The 15349-nt window shown below is 36.3% G+C and overlaps 1 protein-coding gene across 7 annotated transcripts; it reads left to right on the plus strand.

The window, feature by feature from the left end:
• Nucleotides 1-265: 265 nt before the first annotated feature.
• LOC104600262 (uncharacterized) lies at nt 266-14874 on the plus strand. 7 transcript variants are annotated; one of them, XM_019198281.2, is made up of 17 exons: nt 266-576; nt 1069-1517; nt 4684-4805; nt 4898-4986; nt 5220-5255; nt 5517-5607; nt 8642-8684; nt 8794-8897; nt 10071-10135; nt 10296-10792; nt 10875-10962; nt 11052-11195; nt 11454-12022; nt 12458-12596; nt 12679-12747; nt 12839-12967; nt 14384-14874. In XM_019198281.2, exons 2-17 carry the CDS (start codon nt 1303-1305, stop codon nt 14495-14497), a joined length of 2514 nt encoding a protein of 837 aa, XP_019053826.1. In that variant the 5' UTR covers nt 266-576; nt 1069-1302; the 3' UTR covers nt 14498-14874. The 7 variants fall into 7 exon arrangements, 6 of the variants coding, with proteins under 6 accessions (XP_019053826.1, XP_010261423.1, XP_019053827.1 ...); XM_010263121.3 differs by having other exon boundaries at nt 11457-12022; XR_016080735.1 differs by having other exon boundaries at nt 472-612; nt 12698-12747; nt 14384-14516.
• The last annotated feature ends 475 nt before the right edge of the window (nt 14875-15349 follow it).

A 15349-nucleotide genomic window follows, 5' to 3' on the forward strand; every position in this document is an offset into this window, starting at 1 on the left:
AAATCTAATGAAAAAGGATCTTTATTACAAAATTCAGAGGTATTTGTCACTGATACCATTCCTTCCGAAGAAAATTGTAAGAACTGGAACGTATTTTGTTCGCAGGAGATCCGGACTCCTTCCAATATAAGCACAGTTTAAAAAAGGTAGAAAATGAAAATGAGAGCGTCAATGAACGTCAAATTCCACCGTCAAAGTTGTGACACGTAGGAACCCGTTAAATGCCCACCGAACCATAGAAAACTCAAAAACCGAGGGGGGAGCCTGGAAAGGCGGGAACCGACTCAAGAAGGAGCCTCTCTCCGGCCATATAACGGCCCTCCTTTTACCGGAAATGTGTTCCCGGTGGCCGGAAAGTCAAAAGCAAATAAAAAAAGCTTTGGCAACTGCTCCTTTTCCGGCTTCTTTTTTGGGTTCGAGATCCTTTAGTTTCGGTGGTTATAAATAGGTGGGAGAGCGTTCTCTGAGGAAAACAAGACTAACCGAATATATTAACGACAGAGAAAGTAAAACGCAGAGAGAGAGAGAGACAGAGAGACAGGCGGTCGACGTATGTCACACCGATTGCAGGTTTAGGTATTGTTGTCGGAACTAAGAGAACTGATCGTTCTGGTTCGTTTTTCTCCCTGTCTGGAATAAAAGGAGTGAGACAATAACCTGACCGATCGTTTTTCCACTGTTAGAAAGTTTAGACGTTAAACGTTCTCATTCGTTTTTCTATGATTCGGAAATGTTTCGGATATTCTGATGAGTTCAAACTACATCATGTTTGTTCCTCTGTTCTAATCGCCTACTCAAGTCCCTGAATTTGGTTTATCATTTAAGTACTTGTAGAGAGATTGATTTTTCTATCCATTTTGGCCGATCATCTCTGTTTTTATTTTGTTTATCGGTTCTAAAAATTATGAACTTCTGTATGTTTACTTGCACTGTAAACAATTTTTTTTTTTTCATAAATTTCTTTATCCGTTAGATTTTTGAATCCGTTGTTTTTTCAGTCCAATCAGGTATTTTCCTGCTTCTTTTGTTATATAAACCTACAGGACCTTTGTTTCTTGGTTGGTGCAGAGTACTCAAAAGGAATTTAAACACAAACCCTGATTCATAGTCTCTGGTCGAGAAACGGTGGGGTTCCTTTCAGTTTCGAAATCGGTCGGGTTCTTTATGTTAAATATATGCCTGCTCGAGAAAAGGAGAGATTCATTTCGGTTTCGAAATTAGTCTGATTCTTTGTATTTCAAGGTAGGACAGGGGAAGTGCAGTTTGAACGAAGAGATATAGTGTTTCGGGAATTCAAACGCAATGGAGCAGAAGCACATTATCATGTCGGCCTTGAGCGTCGGTGTCGGTGTTGGTGTGGGGCTTGGTTTGGCCTCTAGACCGGCAGTAAGTAAATGGACGAATCCCAATTCACCCAATGCCATTACTGGAGAACAGATCGAGAATGAGCTCCAGAAACAGGTTATCGACGGCAAAGAAAGCAACATCACCTTTGATGAGTTTCCATATTACCTTAGGTAAGGGAAGCACAGTCTTTATCCTGCGCAATCCTGCTCTGGGTTTTCATTAATAAATTGTTTTCATGTATATAATCACGATGCCTCGGCAAAGCGAGTATGGTTTTCTATTTGATGATAGTTTATACTGTATGCTGCCCATTTGATTCTTTTCTACCATTATTTTAATTTTAATGTTATGTTTGGTTTGAAGGAAAAAGTAGGGAAAAGAAAGGAAAGGGAGGAAAACCTTTATAAAGCTTGTATAGATTTCTCTACCTTTTTCTCTTAAAACCAAGCATGGCAATGTAAGAGCATGATTCGTTCTTTTGAAGGCCTGAAGTTTTCCTGTGTGTCTATCTAATATTACGGTGAAGAGATACTAAATGGTTCTGCTCAGTCACGTATTCTCTCGTTGGCTTTCATGTGCCGGCTTGCTGGAGTGTTAGTCATTGCTGAACTTAATTATCTTCACATTTCTAATTTAGTACGTCTCATTTAATCTGATTAGATAATTGGAAATCAGATCCTTATGTGGAACTGAATCAACCGACGATCTATTGTGTTTCATGCCTTCTAGATTATTAAAAATTATCTTCTATAGGATTTGCCCATTCATGATTTTCCATATTTGATATTTTGATTGAAATCATGATGTTTAGGCCGTGGGCTAGAATGAGCAAACATGCATGTACCATTGGTTTCAAGGGTTACTACTTAGTACTTACAAAACCGTCTACGCTTCATTCTTATCATCTTCATTTAATTAGATGATAGTAGTAATAATATGTATATAAAAAGTGCATGCGTCAATTTTAGATGATGATAGTAATAATATATATTCAATTTTTTTTTATATTTTTATATTTCTATGTATATGTATATGTATATGTATATAAAATTAATATTTATTTATCACACTTATTTAATCTAATAGTAGTGTGTATATAATAAATATGTTCAATTTTCAGCAATTTTTGCATTGCTATGTGTATAAAATTAATTCCTATTTATCACTTTATTTTGATGAATATATAATATTATAGATTTCCTCATTTTTTTGCAAAATTTGTATATCTTTTCATTTTTTTTTGTGTTTTTATCTTTTTTTTTAATTTTTATTATGCAGCAAAGGTTGATAAATTTGACTTGATGATTGAACCATTGACCACCACCAAACAGGAAAACATTTCATTTTGGTTGGTTTTAAATTTTGTGTTTTATTTCCATCATCAAAAAATTCTTGTTTATTGCACTTGTTTTTCTTTAATATGATTAATATAAAATATCAGAGATGTTTCCAATTTTTTTCTATATATATAGATTATTTTTGTATCTTTTAGTATTTATTTATATTTAAAAAATTGGTATTTAAATATGACATCATGGAGTAATCCATTTGACCAATATGGTTGAATTACTTACCTATCACCTAGATGGAAGAATGTTTCATTTTCGGGTTTGGTTTAAAATACGGGATACAGATATAGATTAGATTTAGTCAATATCTGTAAAGGGGGCTGAATTCATAAATAGGGATATTTTAGTCAAGAAAAAAAATTTACACCTTCATTTGTACTTTTAATAGTAGTACAGATACAGATATAGATTAGATTTTCTAGCATGTAAAAGATTTTTAAAGAGAACCTAGATGTTAATATTGTACATGGTTAACTGTGGTGGATTTTAGCACATATGATCTAGAACAAGAAAAGAGGTATCCATTAAATGACTTATTCATTTAGTAGTCTTCTAGTTCGGCTTTTAGGTTGCAGGGCTCTTGGGCTTTCCATGTTGACCATTGTTTGCCAATATAATAAGTGCATTATACATTTCCATCTCCTATATTTATTCACTTCATGTATACATATTCATTTTGAGGAGTATTATCAGATTGAACCGGATTAGATGGTTGAACTGGTGAGCTTTCTAGGTCCCAGTTATTTGATGATTCTCACAGACTGAACAATCTAACCAAATTGTTAACTAGTAAACCTTGACTAAGCGAGCCTTCTCATTTTCTATCCACTTCAACAAACAAAAATACCATAAGTGGAAAAAAGTTCATCTAACAAATCCCATATCCAACTTAATTCTGAAGAATTTTAATACTAAAAATAATATTTTATATGTTTATGTAATCAGATTGGATTGGACCCTAGGAGATTGGATCAAGCAATATCTGAGTCTGATTAATAAACAGAACATATTTTTAGATCTAATTTGATCTGACTATGACTAAACAGATATCCAAATCCAATTTAAATGAATTATATTAGCATTTGAATCGGGTTAAATCTGATCCATTTGCAGTCCTATATGAGCTTGTAGGTACTAGAGCGGATATCTAAATCCAACTTAAATGGATTATATTAGAATTTGAATTGGGTTAAATCTGACCCATTTGCGGTCCTATTTGAGCTTATGGGTACTGGAGTATTAAATAATATGCAAACTCTCAGGGGGAAAACATTGGACAATATCAAGATGGTTCGGCCTGTGGGCCTCATGTGCACCCTGCTCTGTCTCCACCCCTGAATCCCCTGTTATGTGTAGTATGTAAATAATTAAGAAAAAATCTGCCAAACAAAATGATGTGAATGGCTTGGATTCCCACTCAATTTGGTTGAGTCAACAAGATCTTCAGACAAACCTGGGCAACCCAATTACCAGAACCTTAATTTAGATCCCAGGTGTGAGGTTAATAGAAGCATTAACTTGCTGAATAGGGGCCATTTAATGAAAGCTGCAAAAGGCTGAAGTGGATGATTTTAACACTTTTGTCTTTTAGCGCTGAACTAGATGATTTATCATTTTGTCTGTTAGCATACAAGTCTTTTAGGAGATTTTGAGCTCCTTGATCGCTGAAGCTTGAATTGGGTTGATAACTATACCCTTGAATAGTTTATTGTTTAAATATTTTTCCAATAAAAGAAAACAATGTCATTCACTTCAGCCACTAATATTTCCAATAAAAGAAAACAATAGTTTATTGTTTAAACATTCTGGTTTAAACATCTGAATTAAGTGAAATTTTTACTCTGTTCACTGCAGTAGATAAGAAGTACTGACCATAAATTCTTTCACTTTTATCAATGCATCCACAACGTGTTATACCTTGTGAAGTATTTTCTCTGTTCAGTTTATTTCTATTTTGACATCTTTGTCTTATTGGTCTGAATGGCAGTGAGCAGACACGGGTGTTATTGACAAGTGCTGCCTACGTTCATCTGAAACAAACCGATTTGTCTAAGTACACCAGAAATCTCTCTCCTGCAAGTCGGACCATTTTGCTCTCTGGACCTGCTGGTAGGTTTTCTTGCAAGTACCCATATTTAGGTTTACAGTACTTCACACGAATCTGTGCCAAAACTTAATTGTAAATTTCCATTTTTTTGAAGAGATGTACCACCAAATGCTTGCCAAGGCTTTAGCGCATTACTTCGAAGCCAAGTTGCTCTTGTTAGATGCTACTGACTTCTCACTAAAGGTGTGTAAGCATAATTGCAATTTTCTTTTCAATTTTCACTTTTCTTCTTCCTTTTCTCTATTCGTATTCCTCTTTCTTTTGGAGGGCCAGATTATTAACTTATTGGTGGCTATTTGGCTTAGTGAAGTAATTGTTTAGTTTATAAGGATTGGATTTGGGCTCAGTTATTAATTATCATTCTCATGTTGTTCTACCAATGAGACCTAATGCTTGCAATACTTGTCCTGCTACAGATACAGAACAAATATGGCAGTGGGAGCAAAGGATCTGTAAGACTTCTCTAATTCAACCTGAGCATGTTACCTCTTGGACAGTTGATGGATATTCATCCTGCAAATCCTCTCTAGCCATAATATATTGAAATCTCATAGTGGCATATACCAGAATCTATGCATGGATGTCAAATCCCTTTTACTCCTTTCCTGTATCACACGTGCAATTGGTCATGTGTTCTCATATAGGAGAGAGTAACTAACCAAAATTTCAACTGGAGCATTTCCTTATTTACTTGTAATGCCCTTTTCTTGTAGTCCTTGAAGAGGTCCATCTCAGATGCAACACTGGAGAGAATGTCCGGTTTACTTGGTTCATTTTCAATCCTTCCACCAAAGGAGACAAAAGGTGACGATGCTTTTTATTTTCTTAAATCTAAGCGAATTATTCATGGACATCAACTCGACAGCTCTCCTGTAGCCACCTGAGCTCTTTCTGGCTCTTTTCTTTTCATAAATAGAAAAATCTACATATTTATATATTCCAGAGATATTCACCATTCTGTAACAGCTAACAATATAGTTGGAAGAAGGCTTTTGTTTAGTAATAAATAAAAATGAAATTTACTCATAGAAAAGAGAAAGGAGTACAAATAGAGGTGATAAAATATCACCCAAAAGAAAAAAAAAAAAAAAAGAACAAGCCCACCACCCACCAAAACAACTTTCAAAGTACAAAATTGAGCCCTTGCCCAGAATTTTCGAAAAAAAAAGTCTCCCCACAAGCCTCCCGTGACTACTCCTCATTTATTCACACCCAACTCCCAGAAAACGAAGTTCCCCTATGCAGAAACAGATAAATATGAACTTCTTCGGTAATTAAGCAGTAAGCAAAGGATATTCCTTTTCCAGTTCCCTGAACAATTTCCTTGGAACTTCCTCCCCTCCCAGAAAACGCAGCCCTAACAATATACTTGAATATCTGTTTTAACAATTTTGTTCCAAATCATCATTCTTCTCTACCTCCTTCACTCCTATCAAAATTCACCCTGTCATCTTCTTCTTGGCTCTTATCATCCTTCTCCCCAACTTCGCTCTCTTTCTCCTCTTATTCCACATCCATACTCAAACCTTCATCTTGCGAAACAGAACTCGTTTCCACCTTACTCTTCTTAATCTTACTCTGAACTAAATCGACAAAAGTACTCTCCTCACTGCCTTTCTACATTTTTTTTTTCAGTTTCACCCGTTTCTTCTTATATACTATTTTGAATTAACTACAAGGGACCTGCCCCCAGGAAACCCTCCTTTGGACCCTGCAAGTAGTGAACTCTTGGCCCACTTGGTTGCTGCAGGTGGTCTAAAATCCTCTTTTTGTTTTAAAGATGCAGTGCCGCATTGGTTGGCACCCTTCTTAACTAGTGATATGTCTGTTTCTGCTATAGGTAGTTCTGGTTTATCTGAGTCGTCTGTTAGTTTGTAGGTGTTTTGGGTGTTTTCTCCTGGCTTGGGGGGAGCACATCCTTAAGTTGTGTCTTTTATTTTTGTTGCTTCTGGTTTATGTTCTCTTTGGTTTTTCTTTCAATGAATTTCTTCTTTTCTCACCTAAAAAGAAGAAAAAAAAAAAAGAATTCATGACCCATACATCTGTTTTTGCAACCCTTTTCTGCCCCAAGAGACGAACATCCTTTCTTGTATCAATCTAAATTCGCTTTAGGTCCATCTCAAGTTCTTTTTCATTTTTCAACACTGATTTGGTAGTGTTGATTTGAGATGTCTCAATTAAGTCGAGTTAGATGATGATGATGCGTTATACAACCGGTGTTCTAGAGGGCACCTGTAGTTGGGATAAGAATTTCTTGAGTTGACTTGAATTGCTTTGAAAGTAAATGGGGCCTTTTTTTTTTTAATTTTTATGCTAGCTCTGAAGTTAGGTTAAGGAAAACGCCTCAGATAGGCTAAATTTTTTAGCTCTAAGCATCAGAGGTATAACCTTCATAACGTAAACATTCAGCATCAGATCCAAGGCATAAGAAATTTATGAATTTTTGAGCAGAAGGCTAAATTTTTGAATTCAGCATCATAGGTATAACCTTTAATGTGAGGTGGACAGCAGGTAACTACACAAAAAGTTTATGAGTTACTTGTTACCATTTACCAATGAACTCAAAAAATATTGATGTCACTATCTATTTAAGAACCCAATAACCATATCCATTTCTGCTCCAATTCATCCATGTTTGTGAAGCCTAAAACTCCCTTCATGCAAGACCCTTGTCCACCTCATTGAATTGCTGTGCATGAGAAATTGAAAAAGATATGCACAGAGAAGGAACCTGGAAGGTACCACTAGCATGCTGACCCAAATATTGAAAACACCAATGTAAGGCTTCCCTCCCAAAGCTCCTCAGCACAAGGAGATAAGCTTGATTATATTCTCGGAACTCCAGAATCTGGACAATTGTTGTAGGGGACTTAAATCTGTCTCATTTAGACTCTCCAGACTGATGAGAAATTTCAGAGCAATATGAAATTCAGGAATACATGAAACCTATGATGAATTTATCAAATAGTAAAGGATGGATTGGAAATGGTGGGGAAATTACACAATTGAAGGCCAAGCTTTACTAGGTCAAAGCGGGAGTGACCAAAAGGGCAGCCCAGTGCACGAGGCTCCCCCCCAATGTGGGGTCTTCAGAGGGACAGATGTTTGCAGCCTTACTCTGACAGACACAGAGACTGTTTCCAAGATTTTTGAACCCTGGTCACCCAGGTTAAATATGACTTAAGCCTGTTTTTGTATAAATGAAAGTACATTTTTTGTTTTCAAGAGAAGTTTTCACTTTCACTTTGATCAATATTATCTTGCGATCTGGAATTGAGCAAGATTTTCTTGTGATCTGGAAGTATATTTTGAGTATAAGAAACTAAGATCTGGTTTCACTTGTTGAGAAGTGTGCCAAATATTCTGTGATCACAAGAAAATGGTACACCATTATTGCTATGATTACTGCAGCAATTACAATTTCATCTACAGTTTTGAATTGTATAGATACTTCTTTTCTGCAAGAGGCTTTGTTTCATTATTATATTTTTATGTTCCTTTGGCATTAACTTATGTAATTTTTGAAAGAGAGTCAACTTTGTTCCTAAGCAAGTCCTGTTCTTTACTCATCTCTAGATTATGGATCTGATACTTTTGTTGATCTGATTCAGCATTTTTTCTATTTTTACTTCGTATTTGGAATTTTATGATTTATTATCAGGAGATTGCTTTTCAGGGTGATATCTTCATTAAAAGTAATAAAAATTACATGCATAAAGTTTTGTTTTAGAGTTTTTCACAGTTTTCAGTAATTGTTTTTAGTTATCTACTCGTTTTTCATTTCTTTCTATGCATTTCTTTCTACTATTATAATATGTGTGTTGCCTACTTGCCTTAGGTACATTACGGAGACAAAATAGTGTTATGGAGATCAGATCGAGGTATATAACACACTAGAGATTGTTGATTGATCACAAAAGAGGGGTTTAATAGCAACTAGAGATTGATTGTCTATTTCTTCTTCTTTTTTCACTTGTCTTCTTCCTTCAGGGCAACAGAAGGTTCTAATAATGCTCCAAAGCATCGTAGAAATGCGTCTGCTGCAGCAGCTGACATCAATAGCTTTGCATTGCAATGCAGTCCTGTAAATCCAGGTTGGCACCCGAATTTTTATTTGCTAGAAGGACCTATTATTAATTAATTCTAGCATGCTGAGAATAGTAATTGTAATTATATTACATATACCAACATTTGTATGTGGTGACACTGGAATATTTTATTAACGGTCTTTGTAGGTTAACAATGAGGATAAGGAGTTTCTGGTTGTTCTTGTAGAAACACTGAAGGTTCCCCTTTTGGGCTTATTATAACAGTTTTCTGGGTTTAGGATCAGTACCCACTCTTGATCATTCTAAAGAATTTGCAATTCTATTCTGGATTCAGACTTGAAATGTACAGTGCACATTGGGCTCAGTTTGGAAAAAATACAAATACAAATATGTAAGGTGCAAATACAAGGTTTAGAAATACAGTATACAAGTTTTCCACTGTACATATTTGAATTTGTACTCTTCCCAAACTGAGCCTCGAGAAGTGATATTTAGGAATTAGGATGCCATTTGGGCTTTATTTTTCAGGAAGTTTCAATTGATTGCAATGAAATTATTGTTTGAGTTCCTAATGACACAACTAGATTGGTTGATATGATAGTTGTTTTCCTTGGGGATCCTATTTTTTGTTCTTATGGGTTCTGAAAAGTTAGTAATTAGTTGACATTTTCTTATTTTATGATACCAGTGGATTTTTTCAGTATTTTATTAGAGGTTTGGATCTTTCAGGGATTTCTCTTGTGTTTTGACCATCTCGGTCATCCCAAAGATATGAGTTCTCTTTCTGGCTGCAAGGTGTTGGTATATTGCCTGTTGAGTCCTAGTTGCAACCTGTCTGCATAAAAGGGTGATCAGCCAAACACTAACAAATCACTTTTCAAAAAGTGACTTTTTTCAGAAGCCTGTTTAGGCAGAAAAGCATTTCATAACATGGTCGTAGTCTGTCTTTTCGTTTCTCGTACAAGTCTTTAACATGCTTGTGGTCATATTGTTCCTCAATGGAATTAGCTTATAATCCAATTCTTTTTAAGTTTGCTATATAAATGTTTTCACAATGTTATTAAACTTGTTTCACGCCACAATGCCCACCTTTGAACAGTATTATTATAGACCTTAGAATTGTTTGCAAATTCTTACCAGATGAGTTTCATAGTGTTTCTTGATTGATATAATGATTTTCTTATTGTTGTCACTTCTAATGGTCCTTGTATTCTTTAGCCCCTCTGAAGCGCACCAGCAGTTGGGCATTTGATGAGAAACTTCTTGTACAGTCACTTTACAAGGTAATGTTACTCTGAAATGATTGGGATTATGATGAAGTTGGAATTCCTTTCATGTGATGATATCCTACCTGGTCTAAACAATTACTGTTGATACGGTCAAAGTTATTTTCTCAAAGATATTTAGTGGCATTAATTGAATTGTTTTTACTTCTCTTTACAGGTTTTGGTTTCAGTGTCGAAAACCAGTCCTATTGTTCTCTACCTCAGGGATGTGGAGAAACTTATTTTTCGATCACAAAGGATATACACTTTGTTCCAGACAATGTTGAAAAAATTGTCAGGATCAGTTCTGATCCTTGGTTCACGGATATCAGATCCAGGTAATGACTATAATGAAGTGGATGAGAGGCTCGCCCTTCTGTTCCCATACAATATTGAGACCAAGCCACCTGAAGATGAGAACCACCTTATTAGCTGGAGAGCCCAATTGGAAGAGGACATGAAAATGATCCAATATCAGGATAACAGGAACCATATTACTGAAGTTCTTGCAGCAAATGATCTTGACTGTGATGATCTGGGTTCGATCTGCCTTGCAGACACAATTGTCCTCAGTAATTACATAGAAGAGATCATTGTATCAGCAGTTTCCTATCATTTGATGAATAACAAAAATCCTGAATTTAGAAATGGAAGGCTCATTATTTCATCTAGGAGGTTAGGTTAACAGATTCTGTGGTTGTTTTCTAGTTAGCTTTCTTTAAGCTTTAGTTGTTCTGACCGTTTGGTCATGGAACAGTTTGTCCCATGGATTGAGCATATTCCAGGAAGGTAAGCGTGGTGGTAAAGATACTTTGAAGCTGGGAGCAAATTCTGAACCTGCTAAGGTATGTTTCACTTATCTCCATTTACTTCTTGAACGGTCTAAGTGTAATGACCTGATCAGATAATTATTCTTTTCTTTTATTGGTTGTAGGAATCTGAAGGGGATGGGATTATTGGTGTAAAGCCTGAATCAAAATCTGGGACTCCTGCACCTGAAAACAAAAGTGAACCTGAGAAACCAGTTCCTCTGGTGAAGAAGGAGGATGAGAATCCACCTGCTCCTGTAAAAGTACCGGTAAGTCTTTTTCCTCAAAGATGCACCTGAAAACAATCAAAGTTCATGCCCCTATGAAATTGTGCATGATTTTAGTGAATGTGTTCTATGACTTTTTGGTATTTTAAAATGGTTTTGAACTTTGGTTTGCTCAACAAAGTTGTGAAAACATATCTGAGAGAGGGGGTTGACAGCTTTTCCAAAAATTTTGAAATATATGTGAACATGATCACTCTCAATCAAATGCTGCTTTGTGCTAATGTAGTTTTTTCGTGATAGGAGATTCCTCCTGACAATGAATTTGAGAAGCGCATTAGGCCAGAGGTTATCCCAGCAAATGAGATTGGAGTTACATTTGCCGATATTGGAGCACTAGATGAGATTAAGGAATCTCTCCAGGAGCTTGTCATGCTTCCTCTTCGAAGACCAGACCTATTCAAGGGAGGCCTTTTGAAGCCTTGCAGAGGAATATTGTTATTTGGACCTCCAGGTACTGGGAAGACAATGTTGGCCAAAGCAATAGCCAATGAGGCTGGTGCTAGCTTTATCAATGTTTCCATGTCAACCATCACATCAAAATGGTTTGGGGAAGATGAGAAGAATGTAAGAGCTCTTTTCACCCTGGCAGCAAAGGTCTCCCCAACTATTATTTTTGTGGATGAGGTGGATAGTATGCTTGGGCAGCGCACCAGGGTTGGGGAGCATGAGGCCATGCGTAAGATTAAGAATGAGTTCATGACACATTGGGATGGACTAATGACAAAACCTGGTGAGCGGATCCTTGTTCTTGCTGCAACAAACAGGCCATTTGATCTTGATGAAGCAATTATTAGGCGATTTGAACGCAGGTATATTGCATATTATTTGACTCTAAAATATGACAGTTATCTAACTATCATCAGTTAACATTCGTTTATCTCAACAACTTGTACAGTGTGTCTAGGCTAAAAACTTCATATAATAAGGAGCAATTATTTATTGCTTTCCTACTACAATTAATGAACTGAAAATGTTGAGATTACAGAAGTGGTTGGGAATGTTAATATGAGCTGATCTTGTGATGTTCATAGATGAAGCTTCAACCATGAACTCTTTTAGAAATATCTAGATAGGAACCTTCGCCTCTAGTGTCTTGATAGTTATGATTTAAGCTATTTTATGAATATCTTGTTAAAGATTATCCTATGAAAGTCTATAAAAGTAATTACTCCTATGGACATTCAGTGATTTAGTGCTATGAAGCCACATGTGTGCTGATTAGTAATTATTACGATGATGAACAGAATTATGGTGGGCCTACCTTCTATAGAGAATCGGGAGAAGATTTTGAGAACGCTTTTGGCCAAAGAGAAGGTTGAGGAAGGACTAGATTTTAAGGAGCTTGCAACCATGACAGAGGGATATAGTGGAAGTGATTTGAAGGTCAGTATCTTCCTAAATATCATTCGTGAGTTGATTTATGGTAAGCTATACCTAACTGCGGACAAATAAACATTGAAAACAGAACTTGTGTACAATGGCAGCTTATCGGCCAGTTAGAGAGCTGATCCAGCGAGAGAGACTTAAGGATCTGGTAGGTACCCACTTTTTAAGACCCCATGTAATTGTTATTTATAATTGTAGTCTTGTATGATAAGTTACCTTCTTTGTACTAAACTTTGCAGGAAAGAAAACGTAGAGAGGACGAAGGGCTGAACTTGGAAGAGGCATCAAATGCAAAAGAAGATAACGAGGATAAAGTAATTACTCTCAGGCCGCTGAATATGCAAGACATGAAACTGGCAAAGAATCAGGTAAATCTATGTGAAGTCATCCTTCATTGTGAATGCTGCTTCGAACTTTCATGAATCTGGTTATCGAATGATGGAAATCGCATGCAACCATTATGTGATTGGCAAGACTGGTTTAGTGCCCTTCTAGATAAGTCAGGGGTTCATCAATAATGATAATATCATGCTTTGTGATTTCCAGTGTGTGTGCTCAAGGGAGAGCTCTAAAGGGAGAATGACGGTTCAGCCCAGGGTCACAATTTTTAGGTCCAAAGTACAATTGGGGTAGGTGCCAGCTTGGAATTGATGCTAATTCACCAGCGGCATTGGTGTATAGAGTGGGGGTATTTAACATTTTGAATGCTTATAGGTCTGCAGTGGAATTCAGAAATCTGCAATGGATCTATCCGTGCTTTACCGATTCTTATACCCCAGAAAAGAAAAGTGACCAGCAATCATAAACACCCATCAAAGGAACATGTGCATGCATAGACACGTGCAAGAATAAGCCTTAGCCATATTCTTGTTTTAATTTCTATGATATTTGCTTGTCCTAGGTTTTTTATATCAAAGTTTTGCGATATGCATTAGTACCTATAACCAGCATACTATCTCATTAGACATTATGATCCCGATCTTACTAGAGAGTTGGCTTTACAGGCATTTATCTATAAATCATTTGTTTTAAAAACATTTCTTATCATCACATCATCAAGTTTTTTATGCCATTATATGGGTTATTTGTTTTAATCCATATGGCAATTTTATTAATTTACACACATTCCTTTCTTGTCCTCACCAGTCAAGAATGTTGCCTTAATATCCATTTGGTGAATAATTAATTAATTGAGGTTATAGTCATTAAGACTAATATTAGTGATACTAGTTATTGCAGCATAGGTGCCAAAATAATATATTCCCTCACATCTGCCTAATATCCTTTAGCTACCAAAATCCTTCTGGGCTGAACTTCAGATACATTATTATGGGGGTTTTCACGTGGAAACGTATTTTAAATGTACCAGTTGAGAGTATGGCTTCCCTCCAACATGTTTAGGGTTAACCTTTAACCAACCAACATGGCATTAACTATTCACTTAAAAGGCGTTTATTTTTCTTTTCAGCAACCTTAACTCACCGCATCTCGATCTAAGTCCAGATCTCCTGCCTATAAAATACGTTCAACACCTTTCCAACATGATCTGACACCACACGTGTGTAGCCAAAGCCAAATATGCCAATAATTATAAATTATAGCCTCAGGAGTTGGATTTAAGGTGACCAAATATGCCAATTTCAACTCGGAGTAATTTTCTGTATTCACTTTGTGACTGATGGTTTGTGAGTCCATCAGTTAACCGGGCAATGAAACAAAGAAGCTGCCTTCTCTTGAAACTTCACCAAGATCTTTTCTGAATGCAAGTAATTCCTTAATTGCAGGTAGCAGCCAGTTATGCGGCTGAAGGAGCCAGTATGGGCGAGCTGAAGCAGTGGAACGAGTTATATGGGGAAGGAGGTTCAAGGAAAAAGCAGCAGTTATCATACTTCCTTTAGAGGCATGGTGTGAAATGAGGTAATTTTTTTTCCTCGAGTCACCAATACCATTCTGTTTGAAGAGGAGTGATAGTTGAAGGCCTTTCACGTGAAACCCATGGGTGCTGACGGTGTCTTGGTACTAAGAAAATTCTCACAGTTGTTGCAGTTTCATGGTAAACTGGAACTGTGTACCATGTTATATTTTTCATCTATTATATATTTGGTTTGGGTATATCATGCTTTCCTGTTCTGTTGGTTGGCTATTACTGGCAAATTAGCCTCCCAGTTGCCACTATGTGTTTGAATATGTAAGGCTGTTTCATCCACATTTATTATTGTAATCTTGTGGGCAACAAGCTGGTCTAAGTTTATACAGCTTTTTTGTTTTTTGTGTTTTTTTTTGGTTCCCTTCTACTGTTAAGGACTAAGATCCTTTGAGCTATGTTTGCTTTGAAGGAAAAGGAAGGGAAAGGTATGAAAACCTATACAAAATTTGTAAAGGTTTCCCTGCCTTTCCTTTCCCTACTTTTTCCTTCAAACCAAACATAACCTTATGTAATGTAAAATGGACCTTTAATCTCATTCGATGGCGCAATTATATGATTAACCTTATTTATTTGTGTAATAGTGAATTAGTGATGCAGTTGCCAGAGGAAATTTGCAGAACGCCATAATTAAAGCTGGGTTTTGTTTACTTGCGATGATTCATCTAATGCATGTGAAAAAACGAGAATAGCCTATAAAACGTCTGAATGTCTTATTATCACTGTTATAGGGAAAAGTCTGCCCTCCGATTTCGGAGGATATTAGTGAAGTATCAAGCAACTCGGTGGCGTCAATGTAATATGAATCTTTCATTAAACCTAGCAT

The sequence above is a fragment of the Nelumbo nucifera genome, chromosome 1, assembly GCF_055504915.1.
Source record: "Nelumbo nucifera cultivar China Antique chromosome 1, China Antique-T2T, whole genome shotgun sequence".
Taxonomy (NCBI): domain Eukaryota; kingdom Viridiplantae; phylum Streptophyta; class Magnoliopsida; order Proteales; family Nelumbonaceae; genus Nelumbo; species Nelumbo nucifera.